Below are 25,885 nucleotides of genomic sequence, written 5' to 3' on the forward strand. Positions count from 1 at the left end.
AATTCTCTCTGGTCGAGTACAGAGCCGACAGTCTGTCGACCAAGCTATAAACAGACCCCGATCTTTCATCCAAGTTTTAACAGGGAGCGTGCCAGTGTGTAATTTAAAGAAAAATGTTTTAACACCTGAAATAAAATCAACTGATATTTTTACCGTACAGCGTAAAACTAGGGTGCGGGAAGCACTTCTTTGCGCTGGGCGAACAAGCACAGCGGCCAGCAGCAGGACTACGCATCAGCGAACGCTTTTCGGTCTAAGAAATGCAACTGCTAGACGTGAGGTATTGTGGAAACTTGGGGGATGCTTACTGCACGAGCGCAAAACAACAAATAGTCACCTAAGCTGCTTGGAAGGCTAAAACTAAATAAAAGTGCAAACTGGTTATACATTATATACCTTATATTTTCTAGGGCGGCCGCGCTCGCCTGTGGTTGAGTGATCAACTCAACTCAATCACTCACTCAACCACAGGCGAGCGCGGCCGCCCTTGAAAATATAAGGTATATAATGTATACCCAGTTTGCACTTTTATTTAGTTTTAGCCTTCCAAGCAGCTTAGGTGACTATTTGTTGTTTTGCGCTCGTGCAGTAAGCATCCCCCAAGTTTCCACAATACCTCACGTCTAGCAGTTGCATTTCTTAGACCGAAGCGTTCGCTGATGCGTAGTCCTGCTGATGGCCGCCGTGCTTGTTCGCCCAGCGCAAAGAAGTGCTTCCCGCACCCTAGTTTTACGCTGTACGGTAAAAATATCAGTTGATTTTATTTGCTTAGTACCTATATTGACTTCGCTGACTCTTCTCCCGCCTTCAAGAGGCCTTATATTTTCCTACTGGCGTACGTGCCAGTCAGCGAAGCGTCTCATGTGCGCTTGTGCAGCGCTTGTGTGAAGCGACCTTGACTTGGAGCTAGATACAGTGTACAAACTAACCAAGTAAAGAAAGGCACATTCTTCCATTCACAAACGTGTCCTCTTCGTTTCAACTGAGCGAACGAACTGCGACGACCCGTCGGCGGCCGGCGGACGAAACGCTGGGCCGACTGACTCTGTCTGAAGGCCGGGGAGCCGTGCAGAAGCGCAGCCAATTGCAAGCTCGGCTCCTCCCGACGTCACACGAAAACGCCACAGAAAATGGGCGAGCGTAAAGAGAGGAGGACAGAATTTTCGAATTAATTTTTCTACTAAATAAAATCGCGTAAACGCGCCCAGAGTGGTCGAAACATGGCCTGGGGACTCCGGACTACAATTTGCGCTAGTAATCCCGCAATGTTTACATTTCACTTCAGTGTCCCTTTAAAATAATTCTTGAATCAAATTTAGGCAATACATTTTCGATCTAACAAATCTAAAAAGATGCTCTATATTTGGCAACATTGTTAAAAGAAGATAATATTAAACAAGATAATAACCACCGGTTAGCTTTGTCTGCAAACGTCTCACACACAGCACGTAAACCGCGTTGCACAGTTTAAAGCCGCCAATTGATTATTTACAGTTCAAGCGGCAGGTATTTGGTGGGACTTTATTCGTCAGAAATTTCAAAAATGTCACCTTTTCTCGGGGAACGCCGTGTCGACACAAGGGAGAGCGATGAATATTTGCCAGCGACGGATTAAAGCTTGCCTTAAAGACACTTCTTTGCAAAAACATGTTGGCCGGGCGGAATGCGCATCTCATAAAATGAGGACACGCGATAGGATGGTTGAAAAAGGATTTGAAAAGACTAGACATTTTGCTAAGCGTGTCTTCTAGCTGATACTCTCATACTGGCTCGATCATGTCTTGCCGCGCATAGTTGGGTTGTTTCATTTTCTCGGGCGCACTACAATGCCTTTAAACGCGCTACTGAAAACTTGATTACAGAGGTTGTATAGAAAGAAAAATACACGCACCGTAACGCGCAAAGCGACAAGGACTGTCCGTGCTTGTCGCTTGCGCCTCTTGCCACTGTGCTTTCCTTGGCTGATCTGGTGCCTCATCTGCACTCAAAGCGACGGCCCCAACCATTTGCATGGCGCTACCGCGTCGTTTCAAAGCGACGCCCCGTCGTTTTAGAGAATTCAGCAACTTGTCATAGTTTTTCTGGGGGAAGAATAATAGATCTTAGTTTGGCCGCATATAAAGTCGGTGTATTTCACGCCTAATTATGTGCCCATCCCCCGTTGCAGGTTTAGGAGTGCACGTTGGGGTGGAGGCAGGGGGCACGCAGGCACAGGGTTTAATGCCGCTGCCGTTGGCATACCCGTTGTGGTGGGGGGAGATTTAAACGCGGGAGTCATGGCTCTGCGCCCTGTCAACTGTCCTGTGCAATCGAGTGGTTTGGGTCTGTGTAGGTGTGGTGCACAGACAATGAGGTGCCTACGACTGGTCAACGAAAGGAACACCCACGTGTGTGTCTGCTGGAATAAAAGTCGAGGCCTTCGATGTGTCAGTTCTCTGTGGGTCGGACGCATGTAGTTCGCTTGGAGGAAGAAGAGCGGAAACAGAAGCGTGAATGGGCGCCGCCGCCGTTCAAGTTCCAGTTGGTCGAGTAGCTGCGAGTCCCTCCCGGATGAACAGCACCTGGCCCGCATGGAACGCCGACGTGGGCCAATATCACTTGCTCAGCTTAAAGGAATTTCAGAGCGACATGGTCGACAGTGCCTTTTACTTCTAAGCACCTGCTCATGACCGGTTGCCGGTTTATGGGGGCACGGGTTGGAAATGGAGGGAGGGGGTGGTGGTGCCGCGCAGCTATAGGTTTCATACGGACCCCTAATTGGTGACATGTCCATTGTGTTGGCGTGAGGTTTAAACGTGGCCGTCAAACAGCCCAATGCGACCGGTCCGGTGTACTCAGTGGTAGAGTAGTTTGGGTTGGTTTGGTTACACAAACAAGATGCCTACAACGCGGTAGAGAAAAAGCTCCACATTTGTCCGCTCGGATAAAGCTCGGGTCTTTCCAACTTTCATTGAGGTAAATGGCTAGGAAGTATGCTCAGTCGTAAATTACAAACAAACGTTTTGTTTCGTGCACTCCGTGGAGGGCCTGCAGCTTCGCCGGACATCCTTCTTCACAGGGTGGAAGGGCACTAATTTTTTATTTTCTGAGTAATGCCAATCTTTTAAAAAAGATATTCGCGGGAGGGGGAAAATTAAGTAACAAGCCCCAAGGTTGGATTGGGGCAGAGTTACTGGGATTGGGGCGTCAGCTTGGTAAACTACGCACGACTATGCGGCATTAAGAACGAGCAATGTATTTTTAATTTTGTTGTATGTAGGTTTTCATTTAAAAAAATACTGCTGAATTACTGCCACAAGGTATGTTCGCGGCCGGCCACTTCTGTCCCCCCCTCCTGAGCTAGGTGTTTCATTGATAGCATTGGCGACGTTAGATCTAGGTTCAACCCATGATAGGTTAATTGCGCCAAATGTAAACGTACGCAACAATTCAATGCACGGCTACGCATGCCCTGCTGGTTTGGCTCAAAGTATTGTGCGAGAAAGCGAAACGCATTTAAATGCGATTGGCACCACGGTTACGCTAGTTTATTCTAGTAACGTTGGTCACGCTCACGGCGTTTGCTCCGGCCGCAGCAGACGACGCACGGAGCGTGGAGCAACGCCTGATGACAGCGCCCCTGGCGCCCGCGACATGCTGGCGGTGGTGGCGGCGGCGCACAAACTACATTGCAACTTTCCTCCATGCTACATTGACTGTGCCATGATTACCTCGCGTGCATGATGCTTTACGAAATCCCTAATGAGTGCTGTGACAATAAATATTTTTTATTGGCTGAAAAACCAAGAGACGCTTCTAAATATTTCTTTAGTGTGTAAAAAGCAATTATTCACAAGCTTATTCCGCGCAAACAGTAAAATGGTCTGTCAACAATGAGCAAAAAGACCGTTTATTTTTTATTTATTTTTTTACAAATATCTGCCTCCCTGTTCTGTGTTTTGGCAATGCCTGTGTTTCGCGCGTCCACACGAAACTTGTAACCGCAGGTGAGGAAATTCCTTTCTGCACACTGTCTGCACGTCACAGCCGCGCTGATGGATTAAAGTGCTCTATGACACCGAGGAAATTCCCGGGCGGGGGCAAATTAAGCCGGCGACGCTTACACCAAATAAGCCGCTTGTGAAGCTGTACCCGAATTTCTCCTTGCGCTCGCTAAGTATGCAGAGCCCGTGGTGCGTTGATACCGAGTCGAGCTTTTTGCGCGCATTTTTATTTGTGTCGCACGCTTCGGCAGAGCGTAGTGCGACCCTTTTGCGTTTTTTTTCGCTTTTCGGTTGGTTGACGTGTCACCTGCGAGCTAGAACAGTCTTCACAGCTGTCGAAACCTTGCATTTTCGCCCCTACAGCTGATCGAGAAATTTTACGAGAAATAGCTGCGAGATTACTTTTTTTTTTCTACAGGTATATTCTCTACCTATTGGTGCAGAGGAGAGGCATTTAAAGGGCTAACCACATGCGCCGTTTTTTGCAAATTGAGCGCAAAGCGCGCATCTCAATGGGGAGTAGTAAACAGCGACAAGCGAGAAAGATTGTCCCAGTCCCAATGGACGAATACCGCGGGGCCCTGTGACGCTGTCTCCGGCGGTCACCAGAATCGCTGCGTGTTGCTTTGTTGCGGAGCCTCATTTCGCGTCCGCTGTCATCTGCAGGTGTCAACAAGATGTCAGCTGCGAAGAGCACCAAATGTGTGCGCAAGCTCGAACGACCGCGACCCCTCCGGCTCAACTCCGACTCGGACGGGGCTTCTACAGCGTCGACAAACGGCCCAGCTAACGGAGTGCTCACCGATTCACCTGGTGAGAAGCATAGGGGCTTTTCCCCGCAGCCTGGCTTTGCGAGAAAAGCTCCTCGAGACATTGGCGCCTTTCTTTCTCTGTTGTCGTTCACTGGCCAGGCTTGTAGTTCAAAACAGGGGCGTTAAATAGCGGGTCTAAAACGGGCGCCGTCATCAGCGCAAATGTGGGTGCGGTCGTTCTCGAATATCTTGTTCATTGCTAAACTTGATAACAGAGACTTGGGAAACTGACTACCGGTACTTTTTTTCTGGAAATTGTTTTGGAACACAGCATTAGCTGCAAAGACAGGTATAAAGATTAACCGTGGAAACAAGCCATTAGACGCTCCCTGGGAAAAGCATTGCTGGATGAAACTGTGCTTGCTGTCTAAGCCCTCATTCACACAGCCGTTTTTCACCCCGTCACGTCACCGTCTTCCGTCGTGGGCGACGGTTTATTTCTCGCCGAAACCGGTGCGGCAGTGACGGGAAACTGAGCTCTACGTTTCCGTCCCGTCAACGCAACGGGACCACGCCGTGGTGAACCAGCCAATCACAAAAGAAGCTTTTACGGCTAAATTAAGCGAAAAGTGAGGACACGTAAAAATCTAAGCCATTTTCTTTACTTTTCAGACTAAGCGCGCTCAATTCTAGGCTAAACTGATCACTAGGCAGATGACCCTGTACTCTGACCGAGAGCTCCAGTACGAACGCTTTTTTTGACGTGACGGTGCCGTGACGGAGAAGGTGACGGCTGTGTGAATGAGGGCTAACACTAGGGTTGCCACCTTCCCCCGAAAAAAAAACCGAACCTTCGGGAAGGGGGGGGGAGGGGGGGGGGGGGGCGTTGTATATAGAATGTTTAATTTGTGTTGAAAAATGACGCCATGTTTTTGACATGCAGTGCCATTTATTGTAGTGTTTTCTTAGAGAGAAACCAACGTAACGTTTGTACTGAAAGTGATTGAGAGCTTGGTTATTGCTCTGTATGTGCTTCACTGAAAAGTAACCGCAATTGCTGACTGCGGCAGCCGCATTTCGTTGTTTTGTTCCTCCCTTAGGCCCCCTCCATCTCAGGCAGCGCGCTCTCCCACATACTTTCTCGGCTCGTGTGTCTTTGCGCAGCTTGTCGAAACATATTTATCGTCTTAGTGGTTCAATTGATGCTTATGAAATGCCAAAACGGACAAATCACGGCACGAGGGCCAAAAAACCGGCCAATGACGGCCGGTTTTAAGTGTGGACCGGCAACCGGCCCGCTGTTTAAAAAACCGGTCGGGCCAGTCCAAAACCGGGCAGGTGGCAACCCTAGCTAACACCCGTGCTACAGGAGCATTTTGAAGGCATTTAACTCAAATGTCATTTCACACAAACGACACCTCTGAGCTGTTAAACAACGTTTTTCAAAGGCCTTTGGTTGAAATGCCATTTGAGTGAAAGGAGCACCAACAATGACTTTTGAGGTGCTTAAAGGCCTTTGAAAGGTGGATGGTCATAGTCTGTGGCGCAGTTTCTGCATGCTGTAATTGCAAGAACAATTATTTATGAGTAAAATGCAGTGTTCAAAGTGCACGCTCTTCATAACTTTTCACTTGTTTTTGTTCTGTATCACTTGCTCTACGATTACAAGGTAACTTGGCACTCCCAACACTGGCTGTGTGGAAAAAGAAACAAGAAACTGGCTGTTTTTTGCATTTTTTGTGTGGTCGTTATCAAATTAATCGCTAATAATTGTTTTTCTGCCCATTTCAACTCCAAAATTTAATTTTTGTCAAGAACGAGACGGCAGTAGCGGTGACACCAAAACGTGGTCGGCGAACACGGAAACTTTCAACTGCCTTTGAGAATTGTCGTGTAGATCGGCGGAACACCATATCATGTGGCATTTGAAATTTCGAAGGCCATTCGACTGAAATGTCCTTTCAAACTTTCGTGTAGCACAGGTATACGGCTGCAACGATACCTTTTATCATTTCTGTAGTCAGCTGTTTGCACATTTTCTTTTTTCTTGTGTGTGCTGCTCAGCATCATAGAACGAGTTGCGTGCTAACTGTCCTCCTATGTTCATAAGATTGGCGGCTTCAACGTTCAATTTTGTTCGTGCTCAGGACCCTGTGGACAGATAACAAAGGTGTGATAAGCCCCGTGGACTTATCAGTACGAGGATGAACTGAGGTGCACCCGCCGCGGTGGCTCAGTGGCTAAGGCGTTGCGCTGCTGAGCACGAGGTCGCGGGTTCGATTCCCAGCCGGGGCGGCCGCTTTTCTGATGGAGGTGAAAAGCAAAAACGCCCGTGTGTGCGAGATTTCGGCGCATGTTAAAGATCCCCAGGTGGTCAAAAATTAATCTGGAGCCCTCCCCTACGGCGCGCCTCATCGCCTGCGTTGCTCGGCACGTTAAACGCCACAATCAAATCAATCAATGAACTGAGGTGCATTAAGGGCATACACTGCTATAGTCTGTGCTGTGGCTTATAGCCATTGCCGCAAGGTGTGCCTGAATGCTCATACAGTTACATGCACTGGTATTGTAAAGGCAGAGCCGCAAGCCGGGATAGCCATCACATCGTTGCAGTGACTTACCACGCTTTATTTCACCCATAACTCAGGAGAGACAGTTTAGCTCATATTTTTGCCGTCTTGCGCCGCACTTAAGGGAGCACACTGGTCTTAAAGGAACTTCTTTTAATTTTCAAGCAAACTCTGTGAAACTTGCCAGTCTTGCCGCTTTTCCCCCACTGATTTCGAATATGCCACTATCTCTTTGAGTCAGTCAGTTAGTTCCCAAGATTAGTGGAGATAATGAGCTGTTTTTGGAGGAACAATAGGCAAAACAGTGTTGCTCGTAAAACTGTAATCTTTATGTATTTTCTAATAATATGAACCCTGGTGAATGCAGAAAGAGAAGTTGTTTTTTGATGCATCGTTTGGAACTAATGTTACTGCTCATTAAACCTTGGTGGCACCAGGGACAGAAAAGCATTTTGAATGCCCATTTTCAACACTGAAGTTTGGGGGGGAGTTTGTGTCCATGTTGCTGGTCGCTCTGAAGCCGATTTCGGCTTTGAGCCCGATGGTAACGCGCACACTAACCTGAAGGCTAATTTTGGCAAAAGAGGGTGCGTGTTAGAATCGAGCAAATACGGTAGTTGTGCTTGTTGGCTACATTCTGAAAGCATTGCACATTTTTAAAAAGTTGAAAAAAGTGTTGCGGGGCGCTTTAAGGGGGGACACTGCTCTTAAAAAAAACTTCCTTAATTTTCAAGTACACTCTGGGAAGCTTGTCAGCGTTGCTGCTTTTCCCCCACCGATTTCAAACATAGCATATTTTTTCAGTGGGTCAATTAGTTGCAGAGATAATTAGTCATTTTTGGGGAAACAATAGACAAAACAGTGTTAGTCATAGAACTGTAAACTTTACATTTTCGAACACTACGAACACTGGTGAGTGCAATAAGAGAATCGGTTTTTTTGATGCACTGCTTGGAACTAATTTTACAGCTAATTACACTTCAGTGGCACCAGTGGCAAGGAACCATTCTGAGTGCCCAGTTCAAACACCAAATTTTTTTTTAGCTGTAAAATTAGTCCCAAGCGGTGCGTCAAAAAAACCGATTCTCTTATTGCACTCACCAGTGTTCATAGTGTTAGAAAATGTAAAGATTACAGTGCTATGACTAACACTGTTTTGTCTATTGTTCCCCCAAAAATGACTAATTATCTCTGCAACTAATTGACCAACTGAATAAATACGCTATGTTTGAAATCAGTGGGGAAAAAGCAGCAACACTGACAAGTTTCCCAGAGTGTACTTGAAAATTAACAGAAATAGTTTTAAGAGCCATGTCTCCCCTTAAGCACCTGTTGATGGAGGGCCTAACATGATCACACGGAGCTGCTCCTTGCTCGCGGCGGAGGAAGATTCCCTTGTGGTGGAAGCGCAGGCTGGTGACCCGTAATGTCACAAGAGAAACCAGCGGGCACTACTAATTTTCGTAGCTGTGACTGCGAAGATTAGGGTGGTGGTGTCTGATGGACGGAATAATAGTAGCCGCAATTAATTCCAAGGCTGCACAGTGAAATGCCGATTGCAGCAGCCTTGCAGTTTCTTCTCCCTCAACTGGTGCTGCTAATACTCTTGTCGCACAGCAAATCTAATGTCATTCAAAGTGAATGACATTAGCTGTTAATGACATTTGGTTCGGCCGTGCGGGTCTACACGGCGAAGCAAGTGTCATTTGAGTGTAATGGCTGTGACGATTAGCGAGCTCACAAAACCGCAGAATTATATTTTTGAAGCGCATCTAGGATGTTTTCACACATATTTTTTTAAAAACATAACAAAGGAATATTTTTTTAAAATAGAAATAAGAAAATCACTGGTTTAGGTGACATCAGTAGACATCACAAGACATCACAAGACATCACATTTGCTCGAAACGTCATTAGATCTGCCATGTGACAGGGGTATGTAACTTAATCGAGGCCAAGCACTTGTGACGTCGTCCAGCTGCCCTCAGAAGTGCTGTTTCCCATTGTGTGTTGTCTGTGCTTTGCGACCTTGTTGCTCTGAGCAGTATAGGTAATCATAACCTCCTGCCAGAACAGCAGCTGATGATTGAATGGATGCGCTACGGGAGAGTGTTCAGCTGAAATAAGGAGGCTGACACTAGAATGAGTACTCTGTGCAAACTAAGCAACAGGGTGTGAAGGAAACAGGTGCGCACGGTGACTGTAGTTCTATTGCTTTCCACTGAATCGACACAGTACTGTGCCAGTTTTGTGATACGAGCCTTCAGGCTGTCCGATGGGAAGTGTGATGAAATGGGGCGCTTGCACGTCAAGTTGAAGCTTTGCCGTTCCCTGTAGATCCTTGCTTTGCCTCTCAAAAGAGTATTTGTTGCTGCTTCCGCCGTTTCCCGTATTCGTGGATGTGCTCCTCAGGTGTGGGCTCTGTTTCCAGAGCCGTCTGCCTTCCCAGAAGAGGAGGTGGTCAGGGAACTGGAGAGGTTGCACACCTCTGTTAACAACGGGAACTTCGATGCCACCCTGTCTGCCCAGATTGGGTCTCTCTGCGCCATGCTCGCGGCGAAAGGGGCCTCCATGGACAGCTCCAACCGAGGTGCGCTTGTTTTTCTCTTGGGCCAGTACTACGTTGAGGCTCTTGTCAGCAGTCAGCTACAGGGCATTGGGCCTCTTGCGTCGTGGCTGTCAATGAGTGGGGGAACGGCTCCTTTTTAACAGTAAACCTGTCAAGACGACAGCTGCAAACAGGTTTAGAACAGCTCCTGGTCTTTGCCTGGAGGTTCCCGTTGCACGTGCGTGCATTGAGGGTTGACGCAAAGACAAAGGCTGTACTGGTCTCTGTGTTGTCCCACGCTTTCGAGGCAGTTGCATTTTGTCGTCACACAAACGGTTCTACAGGTGGTAGCTTACAATATGCATTGATTCACCAGCGAAGCTGCTTTAGCAAGTTTTAATCTTTCGTGTCTGCAGTTAAAAATGCCAAGAAATTTCCGAGCGCGCAAACGTGAGCTGCGGCCTCGTGGCGACTGCCCGGCAGTTCATAAAACCAAGTAAATGCCTAGTGCTCGTGTGTGGGTGCCCCGCAAAGACCGCCCAGCGTCCAAACTCCAGCGTTCGCTGTAATCGTGACAGCAGTTCCTCGGAACAAGAAAGACACGGGATAGCGTACAAAGTTACTGGATGTAGGAGTTGTGAAACTCCCCATAGGCCCCATGTATCAAAAAGTGGCCCTACGATTGGTCCACTGCTTTGGATCTTGTTTTAAAGTGGCAGCATCTTTTCGTGACAATATAAACTACACAACTTGCTTCGCCGCTCGACGACCTGGGTGAAAAATGGTATTTGAGTGCTTATGTAAATCTGTTATGACAAAGGAGCCCAATGCTTTGACCTGTGCAAGCAAAAAAAATGGGACCATGGGGTCAACCGTCGCTTACGCACTGTCGTCTGCTGCACATCCTCTTCGGTCTTCTGGCAGCAAAAAAATAAATGTCACTTCGACGGCTTTTTGCCAGCTTAAACTGATTATTTAGAGCCGCTTGATAGCTACTATATTAGATTTGGCATATAATGTGCTGTAGACCAAGCGATAACTCCAAATTTGGTACTTCAGTTCGGACCTATGTTGTGCCGGAGTGCCCGCACAAGCGCCAATTGGTCGAGGCAGATCCGCGGACGCAGAAACAATCAGCACCTAAAAACCGGAGTTAAGATAGCACTGAATCACTTATTAAAGCACAAAAATAATGAATTATGCACTTTAAAACAAAATGTAACGTTAAATTGTCAGTTTGAATAATTAGACTGTTTTTTGGATAGTGCATGCGGCGGCCGCAGTGGCGCCATGGTACGCACGATCCAAAGCAGGGGGGGGTGCAGGTGCGGGTCGTTTTTTGAGGCGGAGTTTCGCAATTGCCTAACATCGAAGAGCTCTGATAGCGTACGCCTTTCCAAAGTGGTGGAGAATGATTATCACTTCAAAAAAAAAAAAATGAAGGAAGCTCGCACTTATAGCAACGGTGATGAAGTAAAGGTCGTTGCAGCAGCGAAGACGAAGCAAATCGGCTGCAATTGTGGACTTAAAATCATCGTAAAGGTTGCCTGCAGCTTCGCTACCTTAAAGTGTTACGTGTTAGTGTGAGCTTCTTTCATTTTTTGTATAGCCCGTAGGCATCTTGGTATCTTCGCTGGCTACCATCAGAGTCCTTCAATGCTTCTCTGGTCATGAAACTCCCGGCCAAGTTTCGTACGGGGACAAAGGCTACCGCGAGGGGCGCCACCGCAGATCGGAGGGCATCGGGCGGCCGCCGCTGCTCTGCAGCCAGACCGGCAGGCAGGAACGCAGTAGCAGCATGCCCGTTCGCACCAAATTTTTTCGCCACTCACAAAATGATAAGTCCACTTGAGCGGCCCACGACACGTAAAGCGAAAGCGCACTGCTGATAAGGCGGCGAGCGTCTGTTTTATCTCACTCCGTGGTCCGTTCCCTGCCAAATGCGCTCTGTCCACGCCCCCGGCTGCCCTCCGATCAACACCAGCGCCGCGGCGGGGCAGCGTACGAAGCTCTCTCATAGTGTGACGGCGAAGTTTCATGACCAGAAAGGCATTGAAGGACTCTGCTACCATTATGGACAACCCCCCCCCACCCCCCTGTTTCTGCAGAGGTGCTGGACCGCTACTTTGTGACGCTGAGGAATGCCGCCCGTGAAGAGAGGCTCGACGCGTGCAGCCGGCTGAGGCTTCTGCAGATGATCGAACTGCGCGGCATGGGCTGGCAGGGCAACAGGAACGTCCAGGACTTCTACCAGCGGATGATCCAGCAGCTGGAGGAGGAGGTGGGTGGCTCCTTTGACGTCCCACGACGGGGGGAGGGATCCCGGCTGGCTGGGTGTTGGTCACGCTAACCCACCCAGCAGACGGGACATACAGGAAACATTTAATTAACACAGGCGATATTTTACATAACAAAACGAGACACAAATGACAGTATGTTATGCTAACGTGTCCTTGTCGTTGCAGTTCACGGAATAGGTGTCTTGTAGATGGTTAAATCAGACGTCAGATGTTGTCGCTGAATTCGTGGTTGTCTCAGCCGGGAGGCTGACATGAATAAGGTCGTGTAGATCTCCGCTGTAGAGAGTCCAACTGAAGTCGCTGCGAGGTCAGTGTTTGTGGCCCTGTGTGTTGTCGGGAAGTGTTGCGGGTGCGAGGCACGAGTGTTCGAGCCCGGACGGATCACGCGTCTGAAACCATTGCTGACGCGTTGTCTCCCTCCAGGATCGTCGCCTGGAACTCGTATCTTGAGGCTGGAGGTGTCATCCAACTCCCCTCGCTCCAATGGCGTGAGAGCCTAGAGCTTGTTCCCATGCATCGCCGTGACTCGCCCTCCTTCTCCTTCCTCTTTTTCTCATCTCCATTTTCATCTAAATATTGTCACACTCCGTACTATTTTGTTTGGCACCTACCGCTTCGGAGGGTTGCTCGTGACAGGGTTTCGTCTACTGGGGCTATTCTCACCCCTCGCATGGGAGACCACGCTTGCCTGTGAGCCCGGTGAATCGTTTGCACAGTGCTGCCCATGTACGCAGTGGATGTGCTGACTTGCCATCCAAGAGCTCGCTACTCGGTTCCTGCTTGCACTTGTGGCTGTGACGACCTTCTCAGGGAAAAAAGCTCACCCTGCTTTGTTCGTGTGCCCCTCAAGGGTGGTTATAGCCCGGAAGGACACAGGCAGGGACCAGGAGAGCGCTGGCACGGCCGCTGGATGGAAAGTTGGTCCGGCCGGCCGAATGCGCCTCTCCGCCGGTGACGGCCTTGGTTCCCTTTTCTGACACAGCGTCGGCACTAGCGCTGATCATCGGTGAAAGAACCTCGGCCGCAGAAGCCGTTTTGATTTGCTCTGAGTTACCCGCTTACAGAAACAACCATAGTTGATCACATCGTAATTTTTCGGCATTTCCGAAGTAGCCATGGGGTCAGGTATTGTTGTTGTCGGACAGACCGTGGCATTTCCTTTCCTCTTAGCGAGGCTTGGCAGCATGCGGCGTATTAGAAATGTCTTGGACAGGGCAGTTTGTTTTGTCTACATCTTTCTGGGTAGTATGCATGTAATGTTAGGTGCGTCATGGTCCTATTTTTGTATGAACTGTGTTGAACCGTTCTTTTGTTGATGGCCACCGAAAAACAAACAGGAAGGACCGAAGCCTCTTTGTTATTTGTGGGATGCAAAAATCACCAAATTGTAAGACGCTGTGGTGTGTCGTTGTCCAACAGTGACTGGACCCCCCCCCCTTCCTTTAATCGCGTTCTTCAAAGTTACAGTAATGGCGCCTACGATTCTTTCATTGTTATATATCTGGCTGACCACCCAAAATTTCAACGCAGGGAATTTTATCCCCGTCAAATTGCTGCAAAGTATTAGTGGGTACAAATCAAGCAACATAAAACATTTCTTGCAGTATTGTCTCTTCAAAGGCCTTCTGGAGGCCTTCAAACGGTTTGCTTATCGTGTGGTGTATTGTTTTTATACCGAATGCACTTGTGAATACGTAGTCAACTGTCAAATGGAAGTTTACGGGTGGCACAGGTGTGAATCTCTTCCCCAAATGGTTAACCACTTAAACCAGAAAACTGTGTGAGAGAGAGAGGAGGGGGGGAGGAGGGGGAGGAAATACTGTATTCTGCATAAGAGCTGATTGGAAAGAGGGTTTGGGACCCCACCAATCTAGTAAACAGTGACCTCTGTAGTTTTTTTATTGGAATATTTGACACATTTCGTGGCTTGGGTGTGGGTTTCTGCTGTTGGTACGCCACATAAGCTGGGAGGCTGCGAGGGCGCGGAAACACAGCGTCACAAAAACCTTGCAAATTTTCCGTCAGTGCTGTATATATGCTGGGATTTTACAGACTCCTCACAAATGTGCGTATTAGCTTGAATTCAATGTTTTTACAAACGTGGAGCAAATTCTCTGCTTTGAAGACTGTTGCTTTGGGGTGAACATGCTCGTTTGTGCCGTCAAATACCGAAAGCAGCTGAAGGCCAACTCCGCGGGATCCCGTTTGAAAGTCTCGTTAATATCAAAATTGATGTCGATGTCCTTGCATAACAATTACTGTGATACGCAATTTGTGGGGGTGCGTAACTGTGTGTGCAAGCAAATGAAATATGTGGAAATTTTATACTCGACCAGCTCTACTGAGAAACTGCTGAGCATGAGGTCGCGGGTTCGATTCCGGGCCGTGGCGACCGGTTTTCTGCTGGAGACGAAAAGCAAAAACGCCCACGTGTACAAGATTTTGGCGTGTACAAGGTCCACAGGTGGCCAAAATTAATCGAGAGCTCTCCACTACGGCGCGCCTCATCGCCTGTGTTGCATCAGCGCGTTAAACCCCCACAATCAATCAATCAAATCTAGTGAGAAACTACGTGCAGTACAGCGACCGTCGTCTTCATTGTCATGATGGTTGTTTCGTGGATCTCTTCAGTAGGAGAGTCCGTCCCAGCCCTGATTTTTGCGCTACGTGTCTTCAATTTAGGTGAAGCAGTCAACCTCAAACCACACAAGCCTCGCGTCGTCACCTGAAACAAAACACAGTGTCTCGTTTCCCCCGTTACTATGTCGTGAAGGTCGAGTCGTATAGCAACATTTTTTTTTGTAATTACAAAAGGCGAGCCATAATTTTTTAATTTTTGAGCCCTATTATCTTGCACAGCGCGACGGCTTGAGCCTCTAGGCAGCTGAATCTACGTTGGTCAAGTTTAAAATATGCAGTTCTTAAGTTGCGCTCAGGATAGTTTCAAATAATTTAGCGTAATAACTGCTGGCAATCGAACAGTTTCATTTTAAAGTATAAGGCTAACGGAATTTGAAAATCAAATTCACCTTGCAACAGCCTATGTAGCAGTTTTCCCAAACACCGGGGAGCGGCTGATCGGCTGTTGAAACGGCGGTGTCATTGCAGCTGTCTCAAACCACGATTACTGATTCCTGACTGCATTCTATGAGATTAAATTTTCAGAGATTGCAAAGTCATCTTTCCAGTCACTGGTACTACTATTAGTTTCTGTATACGTGAAATGGGGCGTTGGTTAAAGCCGCTTTTATGCGGGATGGTCCCCGCAACTACGAACATGCTCCGAAGTGGGACCTGGGGGAGCTGATAATTATGACGATGTTGATTGATAGTGGCATCCCCTTTGTGACGGGGTAGTGACGTGTCATCTTACCAAAAAAAATAACACAACTAATACACCTATGTTTGATACTCTTGGTTGATAACTATTTCTGCTCTTAGAGCAGGCACAAAACACTTCTGATACAGGTGGTAACGGTCCGAGGCAATGTTCCCCTCTGCTTTTCGTCCACCAGCATTCTAATCTTCTCGTCGCCTCGACACCCCAAAAGTTAACTCCCTCTGTGCTGCCCTGAAATCCTAGGGCTTCTGGAAGACCAATGTTTCCCTCTTGTAGATTTGGATGGATACTCTCACATTCAAACACTGTGTGCCGCATAGTTTCTGTTTCTTCTCCGCAGATCACGCATACCCTGTCACTTTGTGTATACTTGTTCACGAAGCTCTTAGTTTGCAAGCAACCTTCTCCAGCCTCAAAAGGCAAAGGACTGCCCTGGGCGTTATCGTAGAAATTTTCCTTTCTTATGCCCATTTCTCAGCCCTCTACATCTCTAGCGATGTTGTAGCTTCCATTTTTTTCTCACCCTTTATTCGTTTCTAATTTTTTGGTTACCTTGGCCATCTTGGCTTCTCGAGTGTTTTTTCCGTATTTCAGCGTTAGCCTTCTAGTCCTCCTTAGGCACTGCGTGTCCACGCTCTTCAAGTATAGGTACCTAAAAACCTTAGCTGTCCATCTACGTGGATCCATCACTGATGTGTGGCGCCGTTACCAGTGAAAGTAGCGGCCACTTGATGGAAAGCAGGTCCGGCTTGCCACGCACTCACTCATTGGCGCCGCGCGATTTGGCAGGCCAGACCTGCTTTCCATCGAGCGGCCATGGCACTGGCAACTGAGCATGTAGTACTGTGTTTATTCGAATATAAGGCGAGGTCTTTTTTCCAAAATCCGTAGTCTCAAAGTCATAGCCCGCCTTATATTCGAAGCTGGGAAATATGAATTTTTTTCTTTTTTGGCTCTCCAAACTGCACCCTCGTCTTATAATTGAGTAAATACGGTAACTACTACGCGTGTGCTTTGCAGATGTGGTGGGAGCTAGCCAATGCCCATTCGCATTTTGTCTTGGTCTGCAAAGAACTGCACGCACGCCTTGTGTGTGTTTGCGTGACATGCAAGGCCTGTCCTGTCACGCTGTCGGTGTGTTTTGCTAGCACTACTCGCAAAGGTGCCACTAGCAATTCTACTAGCCCGGTTGTCAGTCTTTGGGAGCTGAATTCATCCCGGTCTCTTCTCTTTACGGTCCTTCGTTGGACCAGGAGTCGGAGCAGAGGACAACTGACAGCAGCACGTCCCCTTCTGGCGCCTCATTGCTCAACTCCTCCTGGACTCCCCTTGGGAAGGCTTCGACCCAGAAGCAGTTGGCCGTGCAGTCGCTGTCGACCGTGGCGCCAGCCATGTCTCCACCCCAACCCACGGGCATGGCCAAAAGTCTGGGAGTGTCTGGCCAGCTGGCGGGGTGAGTGGCCGTTCTAATTGGCAGTTGTGTTCTGGGATTGCTGTAACTGCAGCAGGTGCCGTGCTGACATCACAGCTTCATTGGACGAGTCTTTTTCATCCTTTGCACACAGGATATCAGGCCGTAATCTTCTGACAGATGGAGCAGCCATGCAGGGCTTGGGCTCTGGAAGGGGTACGTAAATGGACGGCTGCTCCTCTCTTTTGTGGTGGGGAACTTTTACTGTGTGGTGAATAAGAGATGGGGGATTTCGGCGAGGTTTTCATGCCAATTTGTGTTACTCTTGTCTACAAAGCGGGTGACAGGAGAACGAAGAAGTGAAGAGTGCACATAGAGAGAGCTGCGTTCGCAGGGCTTGCTAAATGCCAGAGTTATTTCGAGTCAAAGAAGTACGGATAAAAAATTACATAATGAAAAGCGTACCGCACGTTGAAGTGTGCGTTTCTTCAGCTGAACACAGTACAGGAAGAAGTCGGTGTGCATTTGCTAAGCCTTTCACGGATCTCGAGATCAGGATAGAAACGCAGAACATCTAACAGACTTCAGGCGCAGGTAGGGGAAACAGGTGCGTGTTTTATTGTTTGGGCAGCGATTTCAAGCAATGCTTGTACTTTTCTCTGCAATGATGGATTCGGGTCACGGTCCTGCTATTTTTTTGAGCACTCAGACCAGTGTCAGAACATGCATGGTCTTCTAGAAACGAAAATGAAAATGTGGCTGCCATTGTGGAAAGATAGCTGCCATGAAGTCTCTTTCCTGCGAGTCTTCTTCGAAACAAAATTTTTTATTTCCTGCAAACTGTTTTGTTTTCAACGAGACAGAAGGCACGATAGTGGCAGCTGCAATTAGAGTAGGCATAAACAGGTTTTCTTCAGTTTCAAGGGAAGTGAACAACTTGTGTTGCTGCACTGGTGTTGGTGTGAAACAAAGTAGGGTTTAACATGAAGTTGTAAAGGGGCATGAATACAAAGCGAATGTTTGGTTCATTCAGAAAGCTGCCTTGGTAGAATAACTCCGACACCTCTTTTTAACGCACAAATAAGCTACACAATGAAGAAAATGGAGAATGGGCATGCGACACCCTTTTGCTTTTGTGCACCCAACTTGTGATGCAGTTTGGGAAGGTCATTGGGGTTGGCTGAGGCTGGCAAAAGCAACAAAAATTATAAGTTACTACTGTGCGCCTGATATCCCAAGTGCAGCCCCGACACGTCAATTCCCGAAATCAATGCTGGACAAGTGTGGAGGGTACTACGAAACAGCACGTCTTTGGACTAGAAAAAACGTCCATTTTGTGTTAACGGCCCCTTTGATGCGAACAGACGAGCGGTTTGTTCACAAACGCACTTTTCAGAGGTGCCCCCTAATGGGGGCAACACACGGTTGTGACTTGTATCACCGTTGTCTGCGGAATTCCTTCCCATTAAATGCCTCTTGGTGGTGTGTGTTTTGGAGACGCCAGCAACGACTTCTAGCAAGAAACCTCGTGTATAGAAGTTTTCTAGCAAGAGTTGAGGGCCGAAGCTGTTGACTCGAGGTGGCAGGAGGGCCAAGGACTGTCAAGGTGCTTGTGTCATTTTGGCCCTAGCGTAGCTCAGAGCTTTGGCCTGTTCTGTTTGCCTGCCCAGGGTAGGTTTGAGCAGTTCCGGGGCAGCCCAGGGCTGCTCTGCGCAGGCAAATAGAAGAGACCGCTTAGGTTGTTCTTCTTCAGTAGCTCTGCTATTCAACCCTGCGTCGTCTACGATAGAAAATCTGTTCATGTTTGGATGGTTGTTCAACGAGTTCGGTGCCGTAGGTTGGCTCGTTGGAACGGACTGTCTGTTGACCACCTGTGTTGACGTAAGCTGTGCTCTTGTGTCCTTTTGCCTCCAACATGATACTGCCTGTTCTCAGCAGTGGAGAAGTCAAAAAGTGGTGGGCGTCCTGTCCGCACGATTCAAGAGATGCGAGTGGTCTCCTCCTCCCACTGAGGTACCGGTGCTTAGCTGACATCTCGCATCCTGCGCCTGGCATGCTGACGTTCTTTGACAGGGTAGCCTCCCCGAGCATGTGCTACGCTGCCTCTGGCAGTCAGCCCTTGCTGTACTGCTTTGGCCAATCCCCGTCAGCTACGAGAACACCGAAACGTTTGGCAAAAACGGGACCCAGCTGGGTACCCAAAGTGGCATCTGCGACTATGCAGGGACCGATGGCCCTCCTTTCGGGAAACTCAAGTTTGGTTGTGCTTGGTCTTGAGCCTATTTGTTTTGTTTAGCCCTTGGGTGGGACGTAAACGATCCCCAGGCTGTCAAAATTAATCCGGAGCCCTCCGCCACAGTGTTGGCGCATTAAACCTCATTATCAATCAATCAGTCTCTTAGGTGGCAGTTTTTTAGTTCACTTTCAAAACTGTTTTATGTGTGGAGGAAGAGCAGGGCAGCGGTGTGGTGGGGTGTATGGCTGCACCCTGTTTCGTCAACCTTGTGCAGCACTGTGCAAATGATAGCGAAGCATTCCCACAGTCTAAGGATTCCCTACATCATGGTTTCTCAAAGTGGGTTCCGCAGAACCTAGGGGTTCCGCAGGCCCCGCCTCAGGGTTCCGCGAGCCACTGATAAATTTTCCCTGGTTCCGCAGTCGCAAAGTATTATATGGTGTACTTGAGGCGCGATTGATGTAAGGAACCTCCATTACTCACGCCCGAGTGTCAGTAAGCACATCTCGGCGCATAACAGAAACGCGCGAGCTGCGCAATAAATCTCGCCAGCAACTTGTAGCCAGCCAGACTCCAAAAACGGGCCACGTGGTTAAACTATTCCACTTGAATCTCGGCCTTACATTACCCCCATGCGCATTTCTCCTGTTTGGAGATAGGTGCCGCTAGCGTACACATTCGCGTAAAGTCGACGGCAAAAAAAACGATACCCTTGCTTGCTTTTGAATTTATTGCACGTTAATGTAGCATGAACGGAATGAAAAATGGCGGGATGGGGGGGGTTCCTTGGCACTTAACGGAACTTAGCAGGGTTCCCTGGGACCAACATGCTTGAGAACCCCTGCCCTACATCATGGGAATAGTATGTGTGGGTTAGTCCAAGACTGCACGATCGTCAGAGAGGAAGTGGTCCTCAAGTGAGTCTTTTTCTTTCCACTGTGACAAGGGCAGAGGTGTGTGTACTGTCACAATGCCACTCTTCTTCTGATTGGCCGACGCAGGTGTGTCCTCTCCTCTCATTGGCCGATAGTCTGCATCATCCTTGCCACTGCTACGCATGGTCTCTGTTATGCGGCATGCCCGAGGCATGCTGCTTGGCTGCTCGGGAATTTTCGTGCCCTGATTGGAAACTGATTCAGGCAGTCCCTCCTCTCCATAAGGCCTCCTCAAAGGCATCGTGTTGCTGCAATTGAGACAAGCGACTCTTGTCACTTTTTTTTTTTACGGTTTTTAACAGCGGAATCTATTGGAAAAAAAATTTTGTCCACCCCACTTTTGCCTCGTGATGCACCTACTGCTATGTTGCCTTGAGTTTTGTGTCGGTGTGTTTACGACTTTGCTTTTGCTGCAAGTGCCTTGTTTAGTTTTTTGGTTGTTGCTGTTGCTGAGCCTTGGAAACAGCCCTTCTTCCGCATGCCTACAGGAGCAGCTCCCTGTCTTGTCAAGCGTTGCCTGCATTGCATGCCCAGTGCAGCCCCCAAGTAGCGTGCTTGAACTTTGGCATGTCCGTGAGTGGTGTTGGATGTTATCTCCCACTGCAGTGCTTCTTTGTTGCGTGCCAACCGCTTCTGTTGCAGTTCCAGTGGTGCCCGGAGCACGTGAGCACCGGCCAGTGCAGACCAGGGGCCGCCCCAGTGGAGAGGAGGGAGCACTGTGAGTGCACCCTTGCCCGTGCTTGCTTTGAAGACTCGCTTTGAAGAGCACGCAAGTCACAACCACAGTTATCCCACTTTGCGTGCCTGTGTGCATTGGGCTGCCTTGTGAGCATGGCTGGCTTATTGAGCTGGGCATTTACCGATGGGAGCACTTGAGCATGTCTTGAGAAATACCTTCATAGTAAGTACACGATGGAAATGTTGAACACATCTGATTTTGTCGCTTGGACCAAAACAGGAGCTGTAGACAACTCCGTTGAATTTTAGATGCGACTGCATCTCATTCAATCGCCTTGTCCCTCCATACGGCGTTGTTGTTGTCCGTCCACACCCCTCCCCCATCCTCCTCGCCGCGCCAGCTGCGCTCTCCGCCGTTCACCCCCTCTCCTCTCCGATAGCGAACACTCTCTCGCGAGGTCATTGGATTGGATTCGATTGGCTTGGCTTGGCTTGGCTTGGATTTGGATTGGATGGGATTAAAGTGGATTGTGCTGGATTGTGTTGCGTCATAGCTGCGCCACTTTGCGTCATAGCCGCGGCAGGGGATTCACGGCACGTTTCACACGATGGGAGAATCAACCTAACGGAAACAACAACGGAACCGCCTATGCGTCGCATCTACACAGGGGTTCCCGCGAGGGGAGGTGGGAGTAATTTTGCTGTGAATAGGCAGCGAAAGAAATGAGGCCGCTCAGAAAACTGTGTCCTACCAGAGCCCCTAATCATGCAGACCTTGACCTTGACTTGCAGAGTGGAAGCACGTTGTTGCCGGATCTAGCGAGTGTGCTGGTTGTGGGGCCATCCAGGTTTTTGTGTTCCACACACAGTGTGGAGTCGCCACCGAACAGCACTGTCACCTGTTTCGCCCCTCTGCAGTTTGAGGGCGGACAGTGCTCTCAAGACAGGTCCTTTTCATTTTTAAGTAAACTATGTGAAATTGCCAGTCTTGCTGCTTTCTTACCACCAATTTCAATAATGGCATTATTTTTTGAGTAAGTCAAGCAGTTACCGAGGTTATTAGAGATAACTAGCCATTTTTGGAGGAACGATAGACAAAAAAGTGTTGCTCATAAAACTCCAATCTTTATATTTTCCAGTACTATGAACCCTGGTGAGTGCAGTAAGAGAATCGGTTTTTTGGTGCACCGCTTGGAACTAATTTTTCAGCTCATTAAACTTTGGTGGCACCACTTGCAAGGAACCATGTCGAGTGCCCATTTCGAACACCAAGGTTTAATGAGCTAAAAAATTAGCTCCAAGCAGTGCACCAAAAACCGATTCTCTTACTGCACTCACCAGGGTTCATAGTACTGGAAAATATAAAGATTGGAGTTTTATGAGCAACACTTTTTTGTCTGTTGTTGCTCCAAAAATGGCAGGTTATCGTTAATAATCTCGGTAACTACTTGACTTACTCAGAAAATAATGCCATATTTGAAATTGGTGAGAAAAAAAAAAAGCAGTAAGACGTTTCACAGAGTTTACTGATCAAATAAAGCAAGCTGAGCCATGAAGAGAAAATACAACTTTGTTCAATTTGCAAGAACTAGGATTCAGTATCTCACTCAGCTCCATTACAGCCACAAAAGATGCATTTTTAACGAAAAAAAAGCAAGAAGTATTTAAAAAGTTGAAAATTTTGCGCCTCAGTGACGTGTTACGAGCAAGAATGACGTCATACGGGCCAACAATAAAACAATTTTCAGTGCGTTAACTGCACGTTAGCATTCAAGTGATGCGGTCAAATGGAATTAGAGGCCCCATTACAGATGTCCAGTCATGTGTCGTCGCGACAGGTCGGTTAGGCCATGGTTTCTCAAAGTGGGTTCCGCGGAACCTAGGGGTTCCGCAGGCCCCTCCTCAGGGTTCCGCGAGCCACTGATAAATTTTCCCTGGTTCCGCGTCGCAAAGTCTTATATGGTGAACTTGAGGTGCGATCGATCTAAGGAACCTCCATTACTCGCGCCTGAGTGTCAGTAAGCACATCTCGGCGCATAACGGAAACGCGCGAGCTGCGAAATAAATCTCGCCAGCAGCTTGTAGCCAGCCAGACTCCGAAAACGGGCCATGTGGTTAAACTATTGCACTTGAATCTCGGTCTTATATTACCCCCATGCGCATTTCTCCTGTTTGGAAATAGGTGCCGCTAGCGTACGCATTCGCGTAAAGTCAACGGGAAAAAAAACGATACCCTTGCTTGCTTTTGAATTTATTGCACGTTAATGTAGAATGAAAACTGGCAGGAGTAAGGGGGGGGGTTCCTTGGCACTTAACAGAACTTAGCAGGGTTCCCTGGGACCAACATGCTTGAGAACCCCTGGGTTAGGCGGCTGCCAATCGCACAAACGAGGCTCCGTGACGTCATAGAAAAGTTGCGTTAAATTGGCTAGGGGATCGGGACTGCTTCACACGTTTTCTTCAATATCTGCGTTATTTGTTCGAAGATTGCGATGATATTGGTATCACTGTTATCAGGACTAAGCAGTCTTTCTAATAAACCCAACTTGTATTTTGTCTTCATGGCTCCTTTAAGAGCCATGTCCCCCCTTACACCTGTACCTATGTTGAAGTATACCAACAGGGTTGCGCTGTTATCAATTGGTAATTGTTATGCCTTGTCTGGACAAGACAGGAGAATGTTTAGATCGTGGCATGGCTGCTTTCAGTGGGAGTGTGCGAACATTCGAAAGTTGTCACACTTTGCAAATAGGTTTTTATCTTGGAACAAATTTGTGGTACAGTGCAGCGACGCCATCGCCATCAACGGAGAGGACTGGCACGTGAGCAGTTCCACGCGACACAGAGGGAACGTCGAGTCAGCAGCTGGGCAGTCACTCGTTCTGGCCGCAGCGTCGAGTGGGCGATATCGCGGAGGACGTGCCTTGCCTGGCAGGCCGCCCTTGCGATAGTGTCCCGACGTCTGTAGGTGGCGCTGTTGGGAATGCCTCTGTCTCGACGTTGCTCGAGGTCGTGGTGCCTGTGAAGGCCGGCAAATGTGCCGCTGGAGGTGAAACCACGTTGGAGTCTACATCGGCTGTGGATGACAGTTGTGTAGGCGGCTGAGGCGGAAGGGAGGTCGCCGCTACAGGAGTGGGTGGCTCACTGGTGCCGGCGCGTAGGGTGGTAGCAGCGGGCGAGGCGGGCGATGGTCGGTGGGTGCCCGTGATGTCGTTGGCCGCCAGTGCTCGCGTGGAAGGTGTGGCTGCCGTGCTGGAAATGGAGAGCAGGGTGTCGGCGTTGGTGAGGCTGCAAAGTGTGCGGCTGCAAAGCGTGCGTGTACCAGTTCTGCTGCGGGCCGAAAGCGGTTGTCGCTGAAGCCGTAGTGCGCGAGCACGGCAGCACGAAGGTCATCATAGGGGGTGGCGCTGGGCGGTGGTAGGGTGAGGACGCGGCGGAGCTCGAGGGGAAGCGTCTCCCAGAGGAAGGAGTGCTTCAGAGGCTGTACACTGACCTGGTTGAGCCCATAGGTCGGCGTACTCACTCGTGAGTACACTCATTTGTACTCATTTGTACTCAAACTCACGAGTGAGTACGATGATGAGTGATCACACACCCAGAAAAAAACAGTGAGTACGATGACGAGTGAGTACAGGGGTAAGTCCACTACTTGTGAGTACAGTACTCATGAGTACACTACTCATGAGTATGAGCACTCCTGAGTACAGTATTCATGAGTATGAGTACTCATGAGTTTGAGTACTAATGAATATGAGTACTCATGAGTACACAGTACTCATGAGTACACAGTACTTATGAGTACACAGTACTCATGAGTATACAGTACTCATGAGTACACAGCCCTCATGAGTACAATACTCATGAATACTGTTTTTGCGAGTGCTTGGACTCTTGAGTATATGCACTCCTGAGTACAGTAGTGCAAACAGTAGTGCAAACAAGAAAGCGGACGACAAAAGCTGCCACCCGAAGACACGCAGAAAAACGCAGTTTACGGCCACGGCTGCACCGGTAAGACCGGAGCTCCCCTGAGCCCGACCCGGCCTGAGAACAAGAGGAGACGCCCGACGCAACGCGAGTGCTTACGTCCCGTTTCGCTTTCTCACATGTACTTGCCTTCGAGCAGTAAGTCGCCCAAAGACAGTGCACCACGTCAGACGTTTTCTTCCTCTGTCCTGATTTGTATGTAACCTGTGTTTTTCTAATCAATTAAACAATTTATTTTTTCTACTTAGTTCTTCATTCGAGCTACGACCTAGCTAACAGTGCAGATAAGTTGATTATTCATGAGTAATACAAATTGAGTACTAATGAGTGCAGAATGAGTAGTACTCATCAGCAGTAGTACTCATTGAGTACCCATGAGTACAGATTGAGTACGAATACTCGTGAGGACAAATGAGTTTGAGTACAAGTGAGTACGATTACAAATGAGTATTTGATGAGTGAGGACGAGTGATTTTGTGAACAGACGAACTTTTTGAGTCTGAGTTTGATTGAGTACAGCGTGAATGAAAAAAATTGTGATTGAGTTTGAGTGAGTTCTTTCTGTTTTGCCGACCTATGGTTGAGCCAGAGGGTAGCCTCGAACTTGAAGGACCATCCTCTGACGTGGCGCGCGTCGAACACCGGTAATCGGCGGTTCCCCCCACGTCGCCATGTCGGTGTGCCGCTGGCCGGGTGTATGGCGCAGAACTCTCGGGTCACCACGTGTAGGGAGCAGACTCGGTTAGGTGCTGTGGCCTCCTACATTTATTCAGGTCGCGTAGGCCCGGCCAGAACGAGCAGCCGCCCAGCTGCTGACTCGACGTTCCATCTTTTGTCGCGTGGAACTGCTCACGTGCCAGTCCAGTCCACTGATGGTGATTGTGGAGGTCACGATGACGATGGCGATGGTGTCGCTACCCAGGGTTCGCACAGGTCCTTGAAAACCTTGAAAACCTTTGAATTTAGAAGTGTAAATTTCAAGGCCTGGGAAGTCCTGGAATTTTTATTTTAAAGGGTCCTTGAAAACCCTTGATTTTTCTGGCGATAACCAATGGGCCTATCTTCTCACAAGAATTTAAAGTGTTTGTCATTAATTTTAGGTGTTAAAAATGTAAAGAAACATTGTAACAATCAAGTTTCAGTAT

The 25,885-nt window shown here is 48.5% G+C and overlaps 1 protein-coding gene across 1 annotated transcript in view; it reads left to right on the forward strand.

The window, feature by feature from the left end:
• Positions 1–25,885, forward strand: part of LOC144164308 (uncharacterized) — a 98,503-nt gene that overhangs the window by 50,780 nt on the left and 21,838 nt on the right. The window contains exons 5-7 of the mRNA XM_077694804.1: positions 16,747–16,946; positions 17,059–17,120; positions 20,718–20,793. Of these exons, the coding sequence (XP_077550930.1) occupies positions 16,747–16,946; positions 17,059–17,120; positions 20,718–20,793 (338 nt within the window). The remainder of the gene's footprint in view (positions 1–16,746; positions 16,947–17,058; positions 17,121–20,717; positions 20,794–25,885) is intronic.

The sequence above is a fragment of the Haemaphysalis longicornis genome, unplaced genomic scaffold, assembly GCF_048455015.1.
Source record: "Haemaphysalis longicornis isolate Haplotype H1 unplaced genomic scaffold, Haemaphysalis longicornis Haplotype H1 scaffold_13, whole genome shotgun sequence".
Lineage (NCBI taxonomy): Eukaryota > Metazoa > Arthropoda > Arachnida > Ixodida > Ixodidae > Haemaphysalis > Haemaphysalis longicornis.